Raw genomic sequence first — 19,462 nt, forward strand, 5'->3', positions numbered from 1 at the left:
AATATGGAATTCGATAAAATTATGAATGTCATTGGTAACAGTATTACTGAATGAATCTTCATGAAACGCTAATATCAAAGACAGAAAATTGTGTTTACCTGTAAAAGAAACCGCTTTACCCAAGCTAAATATGTATTTGAGTTCACTTTGACGTATGCTGCTTATTTTCTCAGCTAAACGTTCTTCCCAGCCATACAGCTTCAACAACTTTATTCCCTGGAATATCTCATTTGATAGCTGTATTCTTCTATCGCTTTCAATCTGAAAATATAGAACATAAAACATCCTAAATTTGTTCTATGTCATTAGGTAAGAGGCCAAGAGTGTCACAATAGGGTGATAAATTACAACTTAGATGTTATCAGCTGCTATAGTTCTCTGGGCGTTTTCTAAAGCCATTGTTTTATTTTGTAAACACGCTTCCTAATTAGGGATGAAAGTGGTTTTGCATTAGGAATGAGAGTGATTTTGTCCATAATCAGTGTACTATGAAATGAAGTATTACACAGAAGGTTCCCCGCGCAGATAATCAGTTGGTTGAAGAGTGCGGTGTGGTTTTCCTATTTTGGATCACTGAAAAAAATCCTGGTACCAGAGAAGTGAAGTTGAACGCAAAGTGCATAGTATGTACTGGTACGGACAAACTATAGGCGAGCCTGTACCGGTCAGCGACAGTAGTACTTATCACAAAACATCAAAAAAGGTGTTTGATGTTGACACAAGCCTTAAATACAATTAAAAGGCTAATATGAAATTTATTGTGGGACCTTCTGTTGACAATTATATCAAGTAGGCTGGCCGTGATTGATTATTTGACTTAATTAAGCAATACTTGAGTTATTCTTGAGATTCTTTTGAGACAAGGAGAACAACTTTATTTCACTTACCAATGCGTTTTTTTGAGAGATGTTTCCTCTGTATGATACCATCAGCTGTATCGGGATTATTATAACAAAAACTAAAGAAGTCCCTATAATGGCAGACACACCCACTTCTTGAACCAATATAATGATAATAATTATGGCCTATAATATGAGAAATATATATTGTATATTTTTTAAAAAGCAGTTTACCACCCATTTCTGAAATTGTTTTGTTTGTTTTGTTTGTTTTTGGGTTTTTATTGTTGTTGTTGTTGTTGTTGTTGTTGTTGTTTCTTGTTTGCTTGGGTTTTTTAAAACTCCAGCGACAGAAAAATGACACTGCGACAAACGGGACTAGATGTATCCATTTATTCTATCAAAGAAGGTAACATTTGACGAGCAATGATGTACTCTGTACTTAATGTCTATTTTTGATACTAAGCTAAAGGCACATTGTTCTTGGATACATATTCAAATAAAGCGTACAGAGTTTGTTATATACAGACTTGCATTCTATTTACACTTACAAACGTATTGGCTGAAATAAGTAAATTAATCTACACGTATTTTCACTAACCGTAACGATACCAGGTATAGCAACAGACATGGCACGTCCAAACAGAATTAAAGAGTTACAGTCTACTGCAAGGAGATTTGTTATTTGGCCTACATTGACACCAGTGCTGAGCAAAGACGATGTTGAAAGACGTAACAACTTCTCGTATATAGCCATCTATGGAAATAAATAATTAATTGTATCATTGTAGTCAGTTTATATAACTTGGATTTGGGTGAGTTGATTGGTTGGTTGGTTGGTTGGTTGGTTGGTTGGTTGGTTGGTTGGTTAGTTTGTTGGATGGATGGATGGATGGATGGATGGATGGATGGATTGAATGATGGATTGAATGATGGATGGATGGATGGGTGGATGAATGGATATTCAATGACTGTCAACGGGCTTTTTGCCAGGAAATCATATTTGTATTTCATGACGATGTTATTCTTAATAGCGTGTAGGAAAATGTATTGACATTATGAATAAAAAGTCAGAGTTATGCTGTAATACTGGACCATCTATGTACACATCTTTTTAAATTGTCTGAATGTTCTAACTACTACAATACTATGTCGACTCAGGTTTACTTCCATATACACCTAATTGTGTATCATGCAAGTGGAATGTATACACTGACAGCTTAGACTTGAGCCACAGTTACAGGCTTCGCCAGTTAAAGACAAGATTACAAATATTTTATTGTTATCTTACTTTCAAAGCTGATACATTCTTGATACTCATATCATTAGCCAGCAGCAAAGCATAGACCCACATTACAAGTCTTGCTGATTCAGAAACGCAAATCATGGTTGCTAGAACAAATCCATTAGAGAAGAATTCTTCAACTGACACATATGAAGTATCCTGCAATATCAATAGATTCATCCGTTACTTTTTGTCTTGCAAAGTCTTCAGAATGACAAATTTGAAGAGTAGCGTAGCCATTAGCACAACATAACTATACAGTCAACATAGCTTCGGTAGCAGAGACTGTCATCGCTGGGGGCATTATTACGAGGCCAAACAGACGAGACTAATTATGCAAATGTGTCATTTAAATTTTTTTTAAAGTACGTCAACAAGTTCTGTATGAAACATGCGATTTGTTATTAATGTATGTACGCTGTATATATGAAATTCTCAGGTTGTATTTTTAAGATATTGCTTAATTACCGAAAAGCATTTATCATCTAAAAGTGTCCGTTATTATTATGAATGTAGGAACCAAATTATATTAATTTTGAAACTTAGATTCTTAATGCATTGCCTAATTTCCAAAAATCAATTATCAAGCAAACACTTTCAATCCTCAGTTAGAACTAAAGCAACAATCTTTATGGGCCATGCGTGCTTTGGTGTAAATATATATATCAATACAACCAAACATCATTATTTATGCATATTACTCATTAGTAATGATCATGCTATATTTACCAAAACTCAAACAGTTTTCGTGATCCCATAAGGAAAATATGTATCAATTTAAAATAATACAGTATTGCTATATATAATTTCCAGGGACAGACAGACGCATACGCAAGCGCCCGTCTGCGCGCACACACACACACACACACACACACACACACACACACACACACACACACACACACACACACACACACACACGAGCCAGTAATGGACTGAAAATGCTCCCGAAGGATAAGGTTCTCCAGGAATTAACAATGTTTGAATCATAATACAAAGTATGCTACTTATTTCATAATTAATCATACAGTGCGTAAATTGCTTATCTGTAATCTGTGAATTATTTGCATTTAATACAAATTCTCCTTTCAACATATCAATTACAAAACAAACAGGCTGCAGTTTTCCAAACTGCAGATTCCAGTGTAGTAAGTCACATGTCGCAGTTATGAAATTGCACATTGCAGTTAACTATTTAACAAGTCATGGGTCATATCCTCGCTAGCTTGTCTTCCATACGCTTATCTATCATGAACAAAACTCTTGAATATTAAACATACTTTTTACAAATACTGCCAATGACATTGCAGCACAACTGTATTTAGCTGTTGCTATTTGAGTGGTCTCGTTGCTAGCAATAGTTACATGTATTTTGGGAATCTTTAATAACTAAAGTAGCCTGCTCTTCCCACTGTTCATCTCTGCAATATAAATCATCATGTTGCTGTTGCTATGAGCATGGTCTTGTTGCTAGGGATATTTGCATACAATTTTTGAATGTCTTCACTTAACTACCCGTCCCTGTTGTTATCTTTGTAATACACATCGTCATTTCACTGTTGCTAAGGGCGTGGTCATGTTGCTAAGACCAATTGTGTCAAAATGTTATCAACAATAATTGCAGAATAAAACCTCCAGAAACATCCCAATAAAGTTTCAACCCCCATTCACCATACAGTTTCAAGATACCAAAATTGACATTTTTAGACGTAATTTGCATATCGCTAATGGGATTACCACCTTGTGAATACAGCTTCATCTACACATGCCCAGATGCATTCTCATTAAATTTCAGCACATTCTGCTAAGGGGTTTTGGAATTGTAGGTTTTTAAGCAAAAAGACACATTGTTAGACCTAATTTGCCTAACTCTAATAGGCCCTTCCAAAATTTGCCATGGTGACGCTCTACTTCTTGTCTTTGTGCACCTTGGGGGTATATTTGGCATAGGTTACTTGGTTAATCATCGAGCACTGCTGCTTTCCTTGATGTCTGAATAATACGATAACATCCCTGATTTACACTTCTACAGAATACCAAGGGACAAAGCTCTTAAGAAATGGTACTATGAGGTGATGATACTCCCAATTTGAGCGAGGGCGCTGTATTCTCAATTTCCTGTTTGCAGTCTGAAATGGCTCATAGGATCATCATATTATGAACATTTCTTAATCTAAACAACACTAAGAACGTTCCCAACAAATTTCAACTCAATCTACTCAATTATTATGGAATGATATATTTTGTTTTATCAAAAAGACACATTTTGCTGACACAGTGGATCATCTTGATCATCATGAACAATTCTTAATCTAAACACCTCTAGAATGTTCTCCAAACAAATTTCAGACTGATCTGCCAAGTAATTTTGGAGTTTAGGTTTATTGACCAAAAATCACATTTTGTGACCCAAATCACACATCGGTGATAACGTCATTTTGATTCGAACAATTTCCAAACACCCAAGGTAATATACCCATCAAATATCATGGCAATCGATCCAGTTGTTTTGGCTTTAAGTTGTTTGACACACACACACACCCACACACACACACACACACACACTCACACACACACTCACGCACGCACGCAACACACAGACAGACAGACAGACAGACAGACAGACAGACAGACAGACAGACAGACAGACAGACAGACAGACAGACAGACAGACAGACAGACAGACAGACAGACAGCCAGCCAGACAGACAGACAGACAGACAAACAGACAGACAGACAGACAGACCGACAGACACTTTGCCATGCCTATAGCACTACTGAACCTTACCAGTTCAGTTGTGCTAAAATCAAATCAGTTACATACTAAGAATATAATATTTAATCAAACAAAATCAAACATATCTCATATCTTGTGTGTTTCTAGCGTATGTGCTGATATATTTGTGGATTAAAATACTAAAATATTACGGTGCCTTCAGTAATTACGAGCGGGAAGGGCCGGCCGGGAATCAGTATTTTACAAATCGGTTCTCAGGGGAGGACAATGTTTGAAAAAGTAATTAAGAGAGGGTCACATTCTAAATGCCTCATCGTATGGCGCGCAATCGATGCACTTAATGCACTTTCATATTATATTTTCATTTACATATTGACGCATTTGCTTGTAGTACAACGATGTTCGACCAACGTTAACTGTATCTCTTAGGCTGTCTCAAGCATTGCTTTAACGAACTACTACTATTAGCAGCAAGTGTATCTGTTGATCACAGAGTAATCTCTCACTCCCTGATGTCTTTTTCTTTCTTTCTTTGGGCATTGGGAGAGCAATATTTAGAGAAGGGAAATTAAGGAAGAGCCACTTCTTAGAAAAGGGCATTGGGGAGAGGTCACATTTTAAGAAATACATCGGGTTTTTTATATTCTTAAGCCCAGGCCTTATAATTACTGAAAGCTTTCTTACCCAATGAACCTGAGGGTTGCTACTGGACTCACCAGCTCAATTTTCAAACAATCTACACAAAAAATAACATCTTAAAATACAAGAAACTTACGTAAGTTACATGCTTGTCGTAGTAATATTCTGTGGCATAATTTATTATTCTTGGTATTGCTAATGGAGGTAGCATAGATAGTGTATCACTACAAACCCTCATCAGAAAACTATGAAACAAACTGAAGCGGTGGATGCGAAATATTACTCTCCTTAAAGAAGGTACGTCATCTTGCCTGGTACACTTTTTCTGAAAATAGAACAGGGTAGCGCTCGTTAAGACAACACTTTTATACCAAAAGGTGACAAAAACTAGTAGTGAATGTCCATTCAAATACTTTACTAATTGATGAAATGAATTCTTTTATTACATTTTGGCTCAGAGGGATATGTTCAGGATCAAATATATTATACTAATAAAAAGCCAATAGCTGATAATATAGGGACAGATATTTGAATAAATCTTTGACTTCTTTTTGTTCTTGAACTACTGTACAAATAGTGGATATATATAGTGGATATAGCACACCCAGAAAGTAGACATCAGTTGTCTGATGATCGCACTATGTGTGAAACTCCAAGTTACAACCAAGAAAGAGTTCCAGAACTATCAAAACTATATATATATATATATATATATAATCAGAAGTCAGTGGTAAGATTTGTCCGTAGCACAGTGCTCGATACGTCTGCACGCAGAGCGGAGTATATGTTGAGGGTGGAAGAAAATCAAGTCGGGTTTTTCGTCTCTACAAGCCTGTTTCGTCAGTAAATCACTCGTCCAGGCTTGTAGAGACGAAAAACCCGACTTGATTTTCTTCTACGCTCAACATATATATATATATATATATATATATATATATATATATATATATATATATATATATATATATATATATATATATATATATATATATCAACAAATCAAATCAATCAACAAATAGAAAAATATAAAAGTGAAAAAAAAACAGGAAAACTTTTTTTTTTAAATATGTATAAAATTCTGCAACAACTAAAATCTTGTACTGCTTGTGTTATAACGTGGGTAAATCATTTGATCAACATATATCAACATATATCAACATATATATATCTATATACATATATACATATATACATACATTTGTTTTCAGCACTGTTTATTCCAGGATATACTGAGTTCACAGATAGAGAAATACAGAGAGAGGGGGGTGGGGGAGGGGAGGGAGAGAGAGGGGAGGCAGGGAGGGAAGTAGACTCTCTCACAGTCCTCGGTACTTCGCTTTACTAAAATCGACGCTAAATGAATTATTTTGTATGTACCGATACCATCTACATAACGTATAGTCTATCAGCTAGCCCTTGGATGTTCAAGCTTCCGATAAAATACGACACACAGCCGAACAACGCTATCGAGGATGGAACATCCGAGGTCTAGCGAATGTCATCAGGATATAAATAACTGTCAATCAGAGAACCGTATTAGCGACAAGCACAAACAGAGGACAATAGCTAAATTTTCATGCATATTCATCTTAAGGAGGGGCTTGTAAAAATAACCACCAATGCGTTAACTAAAATGTGTGAATGACAACGTCTACACACTCATCAAACACAATTACCATAAACTGATAAGACACAGTAAGACATAAATGTGTTTGTCAACACCTGCATGCAGAGATTGAATATATTAAAGTATACATATGCATATATGGCCCAACCCACCGCTTAGGGCGGCCCTTTTTATTTTTCTGTTTCTCATCTCCCGACCGACCCTAATTTGCAGCTCCGACATCAGAAAAAAAAAAAGTTTTTTTATTTCCGACCGACCCTAATTTGCAGCTCCGACATCAGAAAAAAAAAAGTTTTTTTATTTCCGACCGACCCCTGAGCACAGCAAAATTGTAAGGTTCCCCATGGCGTCTTAGGCCAGTTCTGCCGAGGCCACGACCTTGCGACATTGGCCCCCTAAAATTACAATTAATGAAGCAATAATTTTCCCACCTTGCGTCGCTTTGGCGCATTCATTTTACGGCAGACATCAAAATTATCTAAGTCCACGGCCGGACCAGGCCAGGCTCTGACTCGACGTGAATCCCACAAGAAGTATACTGACTGCGTAAGGGAAAGTTTTGTTGACATCATAGTATATGATACAGTGACAACGCGCAGTTCTATTGTTAACATAAAAAAATGCCACAAAAAGATCAACTTTGATAAACTTAATCTACAAATTAAAACATTTGAGGGATTAGATGAGACGTCGAAATGGACGTCTCTCGTCACATGTTTCATGTGTTTTGTCTACTGTCACTGTCGTGACCTCTGACCTAATCACTGACGTGTGCGAAACACTGAACTTGCTACCGGAACATCTATCTGCCATGCCACAGCTCAGAAGCCTTCGTGAACCAAATTTATGGGACAGGTTGTGATTTTCATTTGTTGATGGGTTAAATTAAATGCGTACATGTGTATTTTGATTCCGAAAAAGCTGTGTTAGGGGATCGTGTTGCATGATGTTGACAGTGCTAGTGACACATGTGAATGTTGGGCACTGAATCAATGCGTAATCACTGGCATGGCCACTATAGACGGCCGATGCATGTGCGCCCGGTCAGACATGAAGAACGAACTTGTTGTGCAAATCAGAAAAAAATTAATGTAATATTTACAGAGCATCCCAACTTTGACTTTGTTGATAGTTTTAGTTAAAGATTCAAGTTCTGAGTTTCAAGGACACCTAATGTCAGCTTTCCGTATCATTGCAAGTTTACGGTACGTAACTATGCTGTCATTTGATATAGCAGGACCAAATCATGATACACAGCCAGTAACGGTTAATTAATAAAAAATAAATTATTTTAAAGTTTGTTTGACTATTATTTGTAAGTTTTTCGTTCACATTTGGTACTTTTTAAAGTCAGGGATTTTTTTTCTTCAAAATGTCATGAATTTGAAGAGGGAATGATAAACACAGCAGTGTACTAACAATTTTAAAAATGAAACAAGTGGTTACAAGTTTAGGATTTCTCAAAGTTTTATTCAATCATATCAATCATATGTTCACTGTGACTTATTTTGAAGTTGTTCATTGTCCTTGTCTGAAAAAAGGGAATTATAAATTTTAGCACTGCTATTCATTGGTATTCAGATTAAAAATTGTGACTACCTGGCTGTCCAATCTTTCTAAACAATATATCATTCATATATATATATATATATATATATATATATATATATATATATATATATATATATATATATATATATATATATATATATATATATAATATATATATACATAATCTTAATTGCCTTCTTTTTCTAAGGTGTAATGTGTAGTACAAAATTTTCAAAAAAATAGCTTAATGGGAACTGTTATTATGAATGGAATTTTTTTATGTAGTTAGGTAATGGTCTATACGTAATGGAATATCTCAGACCACAGTATCTCTATAGTGGTCTGAGATAATTTATATGAATATTTCATAGACAATAATAATTGACCCCACTCCCTGTCAAATGACACCACTTTTTGGAACCAAGGGGCCTGTGTCCCCACTTGTTGGAAACCTTGGCAGAACACCGCCGTCTAACCCCCCCCCCTCTCACCCACCCACCCACCCAACCCCTTTGTTACGTCAGAGCAGCATGTGTCTTTCATCATGGCAGAAGCCGTTGAGGTTTGATGAGGGACAGGGCTCAAAATTAATACTGTCACGCGGTACATTTTGCTGCAATGTAATAATAGCTCAGAATATTTCCATCATTTTCAAAATTATGCTTAAAATTGGTAAAAGTCATACTGCATTCCTAATTTCTTGACCAGTTTTTAGCTTTAAATCTGTTGTATTATCAGGGAAATGACCGACTCCATAGCATTTCATGACCCATGACATGCATGACCTTTGAAGACATTCTGATGTTTACATTATTACTTTTAATTACTTTTAAACAGTAAATCCCAAAGGGGTTCTGAGTTCTAGAAATATTTACATGTTATCTGGTGGATTATTTTGACAAGTTCACACTGAAGAAAAATGTTTCATAGAAGTAATGGTTTATATAAATGAAAATTCATCTAGCACACTGATGACAATCACGTAAGTGTTTCAAAAAGTTACATACTAAAGTTCAAATTGGATAACTTGAAAACATTGTTAGCGATGGCAATGCCACTTTGATTAATAGGACGAATGTATTTGTACTCCTGATAAAATTACACAATAGTTCATGGCTACAGATATACACCCATCAGGATGATAAGTATTTAATCATCTTCTTACAAAGTTGTTCTACAGACTTGTCAACATTGCTAAAATGAAGGAAAGAGACTTGTAACAAGGAATTCAATAAAGAGAAGAGAAATGAAGTTGTATAGAGACTAACAGGACAGAAAGGACAGAGAAAACAACTGAAAAAATACTCTTTTTTTCTTGCCCCCCCCCCTTTTTTTTTATTTCGCCCGCCTGACTATTCCATTGGAGATGAGAAACAAACAAAAAAAACACCTCACCCTTATCGTAATCTCAATGGAATGTTACAAGTCTCTACAAGTGTAATTTTATCAGGAGTACAAATACATTCGTCCTATTAATCAAAGTGGCATTGCCATCGCTAACAATGTTTTCAAGTTATCCAATTTGAACTTTAGTATGTAACTTTTTGAAACACTTACGTGATTGTCATCAGTGTGCTAGATGAATTTTCATTTATATAAACCATTACTTCTATGAAACATTTTTCTTCAGTGTGAACTTGTCAAAATAATCCACCAGATAACATGTAAATATTTCTAGAACTCAGAACCCCTTTGGGATTTACTGTTTAAAAGTAATTAAAAGTAATAATGTAAACATCAGAATGTCTTCAAAGGTCATGCATGCCATGGGTCATGAAATGCTATGGAGTCGGTCATTTCCCTGATAATACAACAGATTTAAAGCTAAAAACTGGTCAAGAAATTAGGAATGCAGTATGACTTTTACCAATTTTAAGCATAATTTTGAAAATGATGGAAATATTCTGAGCTATTATTACATTGCAGCAAAATGTACCGCGTGACAGTATTAATTTTGAGCCCTGTCCCTCATCAAACCTCAACGGCTTCTGCCATGATGAAAGACACATGCTGCTCTGACGTAACAAAGGGGTTGGGTGGGTGGGTGGGTGAGAGGGGGGGGGGGGTTAGACGGCGGTGTTCTGCCAAGGTTTCCAACAAGTGGGGACACAGGCCCCTTGGTTCCAAAAAGTGGTGTCATTTGACAGGGAGTGGGGTCAATTATTATTGTCTATGAAATATTCATATAAATTATCTCAGACCACTATAGAGATACTGTGGTCTGAGATATTCCATTACGTATAGACCATTACCTAACTACATAAAAAAATTCCATTCATAATAACAGTTCCCATTAAGCTATTTTTTTGAAAATTTTGTACTACACATTACACCTTAGAAAAAGAAGGCAATTAAGATTATGTATATATATATTATATATATATATATATATATATATATATATATATATATATATATATATATATATATATATATATATATATATATATATATATGAATGATATATTGTTTAGAAAGATTGGACAGCCAGGTAGTCACAATTTTTAATCTGAATACCAATGAATAGCAGTGCTAAAATTTATAATTCCCTTTTTCAGACAAGGACAATGAACAACTTCAAAATAAGTCACAGTGAACATATGATTGATATGATTGAATACAACTTTGAGAAATCCTAAACTTGTAACCACTTGTTTCATTTTTAAAATTGTTAGTACACTGCTGTGTTTATCATTCCCTCTTCAAATTCATGACATTTTGAAGAAAAAAAATCCCTGACTTTAAAAAGTACCAAATGTGAACGAAAAACTTACAAATAATAGTCAAACAAACTTTGAAATAATTTATTTTTTATTAATTAACCGTTACTGGCTGTGTATCATGATTTGGTCCTGCTATATCAAATGACAGCATAGTTACGTACCGTAAACTTGCAATGATACGGAAAGCTGACATTAGGTGTCCTTGAAACTCAGAACTTGAATCTTTAACTAAAACTATCAACAAAGTCAAAGTTGGGATGCTCTGTAAATATTACATTAATTTTTTTCTGATTTGCACAACAAGTTCGTTCTTCATGTCTGACCGGGCGCACATGCATCGGCCGTCTATAGTGGCCATGCCAGTGATTACGCATTGATTCAGTGCCCAACATTCACATGTGTCACTAGCACTGTCAACATCATGCAACACGATCCCCTAACACAGCTTTTTCGGAATCAAAATACACATGTACGCATTTAATTTAACCCATCAACAAATGAAAATCACAACCTGTCCCATAAATCTGGTTCACGAAGGCTTCTGAGCTGTGGCATGGCAGATAGATGTTCCGGTAGCAAGTTCAGTGTTTCGCACACGTCAGTGATTAGGTCAGAGGTCACGACAGTGACAGTAGACAAAACACATGAAACATGTGACGAGAGACGTCCATTTCGACGTCTCATCTAATCCCTCAAATGTTTTAATTTGTAGATTAAGTTTATCAAAGTTGATCTTTTTGTGGCATTTTTTTATGTTAACAATAGAACTGCGCGTTGTCACTGTATCATATACTATGATGTCAACAAAACTTTCCCTTACGCAGTCAGTATACTTCTTGTGGGATTCACGTCGAGTCAGAGCCTGGCCTGGTCCGGCCGTGAACTTAGATAATTTTGATGTCTGCCGTAAAATGAATGCGCCAAAGCGACGCAAGGTGGGAAAATTATTGCTTCATTAATTGTAATTTTAGGGGGCCAATGTCGCAAGGTCGTGGCCTCGGCAGAACTGGCCTAAGACGCCATGGGGAACCTTACAATTTTGCTGTGCTCAGGGGTCGGTCGGAAATAAAAAAACTTTTTTTTTCTGATGTCGGAGCTGCAAATTAGGGTCGGTCGGGAGATGAGAAACAGAAAAATAAAAAGGGCCGCCCTAATAGTAAATTGGTCGCCGAAAGATGTATATAACAGAAAATGGAAAAAAATCAAGTAAGGCTTACCTTTTCAATGCAATAGGCCTCGACAAATTCCTTATAGGTATTTTTAGTTTCAAAATCTTGTGGCAAAGAGCCAACATCGGACATTTCAATTGGTCGTTTCAAAGCTATGCCAAAATAACGATTGACACACCTGTGAAGTAGTCGCGACAAGAAATTTCTGTATCGAAAACAATGAAACAGATCTGTCTTCTTGAATTCCTTGGGAACTTTGGGCTCTGTGTATCGCCAACCAAATAACTGAAACAATAAAAGTAATATTTTTATTGGTCAGAATTAGCTGATGGCGTATCAATTAACGGTCAATACATTCACGTTGGTGTCATAATTCTATTGCATCAGTGTGTAGCTATCGTACAATATTTGAGTCATCTTGAAAATTGTATAATCTCGTTCTAACTACCATCTTTGAAACTTGTTCGTTCGAACTTGCTACAATCGAAACCTAACTCTAGCCAAGATGGCGCCACATGATACTGGTCTATAGAAATGGTACTGAGTAACGTGTCCTGAGGTAGGAGACATGTCTTAACTTTCAAAGGTAGAAATTAAAGTTCAATCATGCTTATCTTAGGGATAGGTTAGCTACGGTATATGAAATGAGATTTAAGCGCTGTTCAGAAGCGAGGCAAAGCAATTAAGGGCTATACCATTAATCGAATTCTATGGGGCTGGTGCATTTTCGATAGAGAAAATGTATTGTCTGCCAAAAGTATTGAAAAAATACGCTGACCAACTCAAGACAGAAAGAAAATTATTTCCAGGGCAGGTTTTGAGCTAAAAGAAATTTGTTGTGCTGCAAATGCAGAAACTAGCTATAAATATCAAATTCCCAGCTACACGTGTTTCTGGTACATGTGTTTCTAGTCAAAGGTTTATGATACTAACTGTTGACAAATGCAGAAACAAACCACAACACTACCTTTAAATCAAATTAATAAGAATACTGAACTGAAATGATAAAATAATTTTGAATGACAATAATATACTTTGAGGATTTTTTGGTGTTAGTTTTTTTAATTCAAATTTCAATCTATAAAGGGTATTGTTATCACCTTGACATATTAAAATAACACCAGATAACAATCTTTTAGTCTTTAACCACCCTCCCGTACCCATCCCACACTGCTCGCTTGTATTTTGATTCAAAGTCTAACTAGTATTGTTTCCACTTTGACATGTTAAATAGCATCACAAAGCATTCGTTTAGTTCTTCAATTTCATAACAATATCTAGGGATACCTCTTGCATTTTGATGATTATTCATGACATGGTGATTTTGTCAGTGATATGCAAATAAGGTATAACAATGTCTTTAATTTCAAAACTACTCGGCAGATTAGGTTGGAACTTAATGGAGATGCATTTGGGGATGTGTAGATGAATATATTGACTCAACTAGCTCTAACAAGCATGACTACACCCTTAGCATCATTAACAGCCAAATGATGTTATATATTGCAAAGACAAAAACAGGGATGGTAGGCAAGTGAATGAACGTTCACAAATGTATGCAAATATGCCTAGCAAAAAGACCACGCCCATAGCAACAGCCAAATGATGGTGCAGATTGCAAAGATAACAACTGGGATTAATGAACAGGTACATGTAGATAGGCTTTGTTTTAGATAACACAAACTCTAAGATGTGCTACAAAGTCATTGATACTATTTTCTTTTATTTTTTTCGCCAATGAAAAATAAAGTGTGATTTGAGTATGGTGTCAATTTAAAAGTTCACACGAAATATACCTCCGTCCCAACCCCAAACCACTGTCCGTTGAATTTTTAAAATTTAGTTTCTGAATAATGTTGTTCCACATACACCCACCATAAGTCCTAATTATAGCATACATATTGTGTCTGAAATGACCAGGGGAAAGTCTTTTTTTTATCGATGATGTCCCAAATATATTAACAAGGAGCAATGTAAACAAGATAACATTACAAGTGGATGTAGTGATCATTAAAAAACTAACATTATAACTCACCTTTGTTCTCATAATGTTTAAATCGAAAATGAGCAAGCATACATAGAGGAATGATAACAGCACGGTCACATCAAATCGGAGAGTCTTAATGTCATGTCCAATCTCGTGAATCAAATTGCAGAGTGCTGATATTTCACCTACAATCGCTGCAGTCCAGTAGATTAACAGTAACGATACCATCTTTGGTTTATTCCAGTACTCCATGCAGTGGTAATAAACCAAGCTGACAATGCCGCCAATCAAAGCAAACATCTCTGGTAGATATAGAGAGGCTTCATTTGTCATTTCCCGAGTCAAAGCCGTCAATATTCCCTCACCAAGAGCCACAAAGAGTGTAAATAGCATTATAAGAGAAAACATATATCTACCATCATGACAGGGGTACGGTAATAACATTTTAGAATTGTACTGACGAAGGTCAGTGACACACCCTAACAATATGAGTACTAGAGAAGCGACGACGAGAAAAACTCCATGGATGGCAATTTCAAGTCCGAAGGAGAAGGTACCATTGAAAACCATAGTAGTTTCCGCTGACAATGTGACGTTTTGTGTCATCTCTATATTAAATGGAGAGACTGATATGTTGGGGAACGCCATAACTGGTCAGCAGAATACGTCACGGTCCCAATCTTTCGTAGGATGTAAATGTGTCTACATGTAACTCAAATGTGAAAGTGGTATGATTATATTTGCATTCAATTTCATTCAGTATTCACGGCATTCATTGAAGATAAAGATGAGGTAACCAAAGTATTCCCATTGTCTCAACTTCTCCAATAGACACTGGTCACAATCAACATTTTGCATAAATAAATATATTTGGCGTAAATCATGTACATACATGCATGCATGCATGCATGCACACGTATACAATTTATTGGACTTGTCAGCAACGTGACACACGAAATAACTGGTCGAAATACCTATAACTGGTCGAAATACTTAAAACTGGTGATATAGAGGCAAAATAACCCGATTCTAAAAATGACCGAGATAAAACTCAGCTATACTGGATGCAGTCCTGTATGACACCCCTTCCCTCACCCCCGAACGTTTTTAATTAAAAGATTCTTTATTGGGTTCTTTCAACTGCATGCATATCATCGATGAATGGAATACACTCTCTGACAATACATAACATAGCTGTTTATATAATATCACATAATAATCAGGTACTCTTCATTGAATACGTCTTTGATGAAAGAGCTTATAATAATTCAGATTTATTCAAAAATGAGCACCATTTATAATGTTTTTTTCTCTAAACCAAATATAACTAATTTATTTGTTTTCAACACACACACACACACACACACACATACATACATACATACATACATACATACATACATACATACATACATACATACATACATACATACATACATACAAGTTAGTGTTTACATGGTTATTTACTAGTACAACATAATGACCTGCGGAATACTTCCGTGTATTTCTGCTTGTTTTTTTTTATGTCTTTGTCATTGTTGCTGCTGTTGTTCATTTTGTTTTCGTGTAACTAAAATTTACGCTCTGACAATGATAATCATAAACTTAATATAAAGTAGCATGAACAAATTTCGTGTTAACTTCCGGGTACCATTTGTCATGTTTGACGGCTAGTCAGTATTATAGGACAATATCATTACAGAACAATAGGACACACACAACCAGACACATTCACACAGCCATACTATTTAGTTAATGGTCATCTAAAATCGAGGACAGCGCGACATTGCATACGTATATAATATCGGATAATATCGTCTAAATGCCTTATGCTACACTCTTAGAACCAAAAATCTAATATTAGAGGTCGCACATCGCCCGGACCCACGACAGCAGTTTTTTAGGATAATATCGTCTAAAATCTAGCTTAGAGATCTAAAATCTAATATTAGACTTTCATATTCGACACGGCAGATTGTTCATACTCCGGGAGCAGTTTTATCGGATAACATCGTCTAAAATCGATGTAAGAGTCCAAAATCTGATATATTATCCAACATTAGATGTTATCGGATAATTGATATTTGTGCGATGCCTTTTATGCTGGTGTTTGCCATGTTTAGAAAGGTCACACAGACGTCTGAGGAAAGTGCGACCGCATGTACAGACTTTAGAACTGAAATTTCAATAAAAACCGTTGCACTTAAATTTCAGAAATAGACACAAAGTGTTCTAAAGTCTGAAAGTTGTAGTTCCATCTTAATACATTCGAGTATGATACCTTCAAGAAGCCTTGTTGTTGACTGTGTGACTTCCTCTTTTTCGATTATCTGTATACCATTTTGATATTGCCATGACTAAAACCCCTACAATTAATATTCCCGCAGCAAAATAAAAAGACGTGTTGTATGACTGAGTCTTATCCCAGAAATAACCTGAAATAAACAACAAAATATCAACTTATTATATTACCTCTGTTATATGACGATATATTTTCATCTACTCGAAATATAACATTTATAATTAACTTGAAACTATGCCAATATTATTAAATAACAGTCGTGTCTGACAGAGGGACACACACACACACACACACACACACACACACACACACACACACACAGATATGAGGAGACAAAGATACTACACTGAATTAAAAGGTGTACGGCACTAGAGTTTTCTGATGTTTAGGATAATGTGTGCCTGGTAAGGGAGTTTCAGTAATTATTAGGGGAAGGCTAGGAGAATTGGAGGAAGGAAACCTTTTACAAATCGGTTCTCACATTTTATTGTCATGATTCATTGTATCATTATTAATGACTATATCAACCTTTGTTCATAGATGAGTTTCTTTACTCGTTAGGTAAAAACTAGTTGATCACATGGCCACAGGCTTTAATGAAGCCAGTGTCATTTAAGTACGGCGTGTGTGTATTATAGCTAAAATGATGTAGGCTTGGTGTTTATTCACTACATTACGTTTTTTTGACAAAAAACTAGACGTATTTCAACTCTAGACTAACAATAACAGAGACACAATAAACACAACAGAATCATTTGCCCAATCACATAGAGCAGTGATAAGCATTACTTTTCTTTGTCAAAGCATTACAAACAGGCTTCTAATGAAAATATTACACATGGACTTGATTATTTTGATGGCTAGCTTCAATTGTTTGTTTTCTAACTGATAATCAACATTTCAACTTGACTACTTCTACATGCCCACCGTGCACTACACCTATGTACAATTCATAACACCACCAAAGTATTAAAAAGCGTTTTTTTGTATGTACCACAATCGCTTATAGAATAAATTTAAAGTGTAAAAGTATATTATTTCAATTGGTTTGTTCACAAGTCTCGCATGTGGCCTTTCTAATCAATTAGTTAATGGAACAGTATACTTTTACATTTGATATGAATGCTATAAATGAGTGTAGCACATAGACAGAGTGTTTTACTTCAGTGTTATTAGTTGTAATTGTTTAATTTGCATTGGAAGTTGTCTCAGTGTGTGTGTGTGTGTGTGTGTGTGTGTGTGTGTGTGTGTGTGTGTGTGTATTAAATGACATGTCACATAATCAGTGAAACACCAAGCCTACATCATTTTAGCTATAAGATGTATAAAACTATTACCAAACATAGAGGTATAGGTGTTAATTGTTAATTATTGTGTATATCAAAAGCGGTGTCGATGGTGTTTTCAAACCATAGTGAAGCCCTGAGAAAGTGATAAACGAATTATTGGGGGCATGCGCATATAAGAGACACATTGATTAGGTGGGTCAAGTCTAACACCATAATTGTGATATATTTTTATTTGACAGTGAAAATGCATGAACTGTCACTGACTGACAAAGCTTCCACTTACTGTATTCAGATCTCGACCGATTATTGTATTCATGAAAGTCTAATTAGGAGGAAGTGAAGCTGTGTGAATGGTAGACTTTAAAAGCCGAGGACAAAAGACGAATAAAAAGTGTAGACGCAATGACTTTGCAAATATAATTTGGGAAGTGGGGCTAAATGGAGCATGGACCTTGCCAAAATCTACCTGAAACAAAGATTTTCATTATTTTGCGAACAAACAGCCTAGTTATTGTGTTAATAGTTGTAGTGCATTCACAACACACACGGACGGACGGACGGACTGACGGGACAGACACATTCCAAACACCCACATTACCTCTCTCTCTACACAATCACAACAATCACCATAGTGTGTCCATGCTTTACTCTGGCTTAATACAAAAAACATAGCGAACTTTACCAAGGTACACCTAATAGTAGTTCATTTTAACAAAATCGAAGATTCATTGATAATGACCTTGCTTTATCAATTAATCTTTTCTCTCTTTTTAAGGGGGGAGACCATGAAATATCCACCCTAAGTCTGTGTGATATTTTGTTTTGTTAATAACAATATTCCTATCACAGATATTTCACAAACCTGATAATGGCGGACCAATTAGAAATCCCAAACCAACAAAGAAGGTAGCAACAGCGAATCCTTCAGTTATTCTTTGTATACCAACAACCTGTTTAACACACACGGGATCCAACGCTGAAAATACACCACGGCCTATTCCAAGAACGACAGAGATTACCACCAACATAGGGTAAGAGTTTGCGGTTGGTACAATAATCGTTGCGACTGCAAATACTACAAAGCCTAAACAATGTGCGGAGATCCTACCCCCCTCAATTCCACAGCAATCGAGTAGAAAACCGGTAGCTATGGAACAAATACAAGTTACGATACCCATAATTGACATCAAGAAGGCTGCGTCTACATTACTTGTCCCTTTTCTGATTCCTGCATCGACAAAATGACTGAATACGATGCCTGAGCCAAAAGAATAGAGGACATAAGAAACCAACAAAGCTGCGAATAACGGCGTT

At 35.8% G+C, this 19,462-nt stretch overlaps 1 protein-coding gene across 1 annotated transcript in view; it reads right to left on the minus strand.

The window, feature by feature from the left end:
• LOC144443699 (ATP-binding cassette sub-family C member 9-like) overlaps window positions 1-14,785 on the minus strand; it is a 65,813-nt gene extending 51,028 nt beyond the window's left edge. The window contains exons 1-5 of the mRNA XM_078133242.1: window positions 14,606-14,785; window positions 12,619-12,855; window positions 2,131-2,283; window positions 1,441-1,596; window positions 120-261 (exon numbers count right to left, since the gene is read on the minus strand). Coding sequence (XP_077989368.1) covers window positions 120-261; window positions 1,441-1,596; window positions 2,131-2,283; window positions 12,619-12,855; window positions 14,606-14,785 — 868 coding nt within the window. The remainder of the gene's footprint in view (window positions 1-119; window positions 262-1,440; window positions 1,597-2,130; window positions 2,284-12,618; window positions 12,856-14,605) is intronic.
• Between the last annotated feature and the right edge of the window lie 4,677 nt (window positions 14,786-19,462).

The sequence above is a fragment of the Glandiceps talaboti genome, chromosome 2 (genome assembly GCF_964340395.1).
Source record: "Glandiceps talaboti chromosome 2, keGlaTala1.1, whole genome shotgun sequence".
In the NCBI taxonomy this organism is placed as follows: domain Eukaryota; kingdom Metazoa; phylum Hemichordata; class Enteropneusta; family Spengelidae; genus Glandiceps; species Glandiceps talaboti.